General features: G+C 35.9%; 1 protein-coding gene and 1 pseudogene across 1 annotated transcript in view; one reads left to right on the forward strand and one right to left on the reverse strand.

Annotated features, from left to right (window-relative positions):
• The window catches only part of LOC101359858 (very-long-chain 3-oxoacyl-CoA reductase), a 164,570-nt gene that overhangs the window by 121,694 nt on the left and 40,330 nt on the right, over positions 1 to 2,546 (forward strand). The window contains exon 4 of the mRNA XM_023738525.1: positions 1,516 to 1,623. Coding sequence (XP_023594293.1) covers positions 1,516 to 1,623 — 108 coding nt within the window. The remainder of the gene's footprint in view (positions 1 to 1,515; positions 1,624 to 2,546) is intronic.
• LOC105756533 (60S ribosomal protein L32 pseudogene) overlaps positions 1,657 to 2,546 on the reverse strand; it is a 3,905-nt pseudogene continuing 3,015 nt past the window's right edge.

A 2,546-nucleotide genomic window follows, 5' to 3' on the forward strand; every position in this document is an offset into this window, starting at 1 on the left:
TTTAATTCCTGAATAAAATTTTTATGTTTAATAAAAGGTATCCTTCAGCTTTTTTTTTTTTTTTATGAATTTGAGGATGTAATGTGGGCAGTGTTCTTACTGGTGGTAAACTCTGTGAACCATTTATAATAAGACATGTTGAAATAGCTTTTGTAAAATGACAGTTCTGTACCTGGCTCTCTATTACATAAACACACTTATAGTTCATTTATAGTGGAGCACTAAATATATCTTTAATACCAGATAAGGTATTTTCTAGGTCAATTATCTTCCTCTCCAATTTATTCATGGATTTCTATCTTGGGTTAATTCTTTTCACTGAGTCTAACTAAGAATAAAATCTCTTGTGAACCAGCTCTTTAGTTCTAGACATAAATCCTTTTAGATCAAGAATGGATATTTCCTATATGGATTAGTGCTGCATAATCTGTGATGAGCCAACATTGACTTGGACTGAAGAAAAATTTATTTTTGGAAGCCGGATTTTTTAATTAATTCTTTTGAATTCTCGACATGTTCCAAATAATAAACATTCCTAGCATATTGGACTTCACTAAATGAAGTGGGAGTGGGGACAGTTGGGGAGGGGAAGGAGACACTAACACTTATGGGGTAGCTCCTGTGTACCAGTAGCTGTCTATTGAGCCTCACATCATGAGTTGGGCAGCATTACCTTCATCTTCATAAGATGCTGAGGCTCAGACAGGATATGTAACTTGCTCAAAGTCATTTAGCAAATAAGTGTGGAAATGAAGTTGGACGCATGTCATCCAATCTCAAAGTCCACAGTGTCTCCTCAAAGGGAACTAGTGAAAGTTGAAGTAAACATGCATTATCTCAGATGAGTTTTGTTTCTCCTGAGTCTCATTTCTTTAGCTATTATCTTCATCAGCTCCATTGGAACCTTTGGTAGTCCTATGGAAAGTAGAACACTGAGGTCTGTCTTGTGTCACTTTGTAGCTTTACTACTGTGCTTTTTGTGTTGATTTGTAAGTGTAGTGACTATTAACTATTAAGCAAGCTGCTAAATTACTGCAAGATTTATATTCATTTTATTTCCACTTTAATAAGATGGACTTTTTGTTTCAATATATCATACTTTAAAATATAACATAAAGACTTTTTCCTAAACTTATGAAACATCAATTTGCAATTAAAATAATATAGCCAGAGGATTTAAAGGGTATATAACAGTATGATAACATTATGATATGAATCATGTTTTATTATTTGTATCTAAAGGTGTAAAAATCAGTTCTCATTAATGATTTATAGGAGGAGTCTTGATTATGGAACGTTCAGCCAGCTCTGTGACACCATTGGAATTTCTATTGCCCAGCTATTGTGTTGACTCTGTATCATCTGTTAGATGGTTATATGATTGCTTAAAATTCTCCTGGACTAAATTTCATATCAAATTGGGACAAAAAGAAGGATTTGGAAGGGTAGTGTAATCAAATGCTGTAATTTTAATTGTCATGTATTAATTTGTGTGTGTTTTTTTTTACCCCCTAGGAGAAAAATTCAAAGTGGAAACAAGGACCATTGCTGTTGACTTTGGATCAGAAGATATTTATGATAGAATTAAAACAGGCTTGGCAGGTCTTGAAATTGGTGTTTTAGGTTTGTATCTTTGTCATATTTATAGATTCTTTTTGCATTTATTATTTTGACTTTTCTACGACTTTACATTTCCTTTTTGGATGTTAGGTATTCAGTTGGTAAAATGACTAGTGAAAAGAAAATTGCCTTTTTAATACAATCGATCATTGAATGATATTAAAATATGTACATTTGAATCTTTGTGTTTTTAGCTATGCATTCATGACTATTCTACAGTTTTGGTTATTTTTCCTTTCTGCTTTATTTCCAGTCACTCATTCTTTCTACATGTATTTAGACATAGCCAAATTATAATAACCCTTTAAGGTGAGTGATGACAATTGAGGAGATCAAGGCTTAGAGCAGTGTTTCTCAGCTTTTTGTTTATTATTGCCTCCTTGAGGAGGCCAATATTTTTCCTATCCTTCCTTCTACCCCATCATGAATTTTTTTTTTTTAGTTTTTATGGTTTTATTTAGCAAAAGTAAAACTTGCAAATGAGCTGTCTTTTCGTTTTCTTCGCTGCGCAGCCTGGCGTTGGGATTGGTGATTGATGGCCAGCTGGGCTATTCTACCCACGATGGCTTTTCGATTCTTAGAGGAAATGTTGTGAGCGATCTCAGCACAGTGAGATTTATTGCACATCAGCAGCACTTCCAGCTCCTTGACACTGTGGACCAGGAACTTGAGAAAGCCACTGGGCAGCACGCGCTTTGCTTTCTTGTTGCTCCCGTAACCAATGCTGGGCGTCAAGACATGGCCCTTAAATCTTCTCTGCGCCCTGTTTTCAGTGCCTGTGGGCTTGTGCCAGTTACGCTTTGTTTTGACATGATGGTCTAATTGGTGCCGGCTGAACTTCTTGGTCCTCTTTTTGACGATCTTGGGCTTCACCGAGGGCCATGATGCTGGTAGGAGATGGCTGCCACCTCTGTAGGCAGTGCTGA

Source organism: Trichechus manatus, unplaced genomic scaffold (assembly GCF_000243295.1).
Source record: "Trichechus manatus latirostris isolate Lorelei unplaced genomic scaffold, TriManLat1.0 scaffold00006, whole genome shotgun sequence".
NCBI classification, from domain to species: Eukaryota; Metazoa; Chordata; class Mammalia; order Sirenia; family Trichechidae; genus Trichechus; species Trichechus manatus.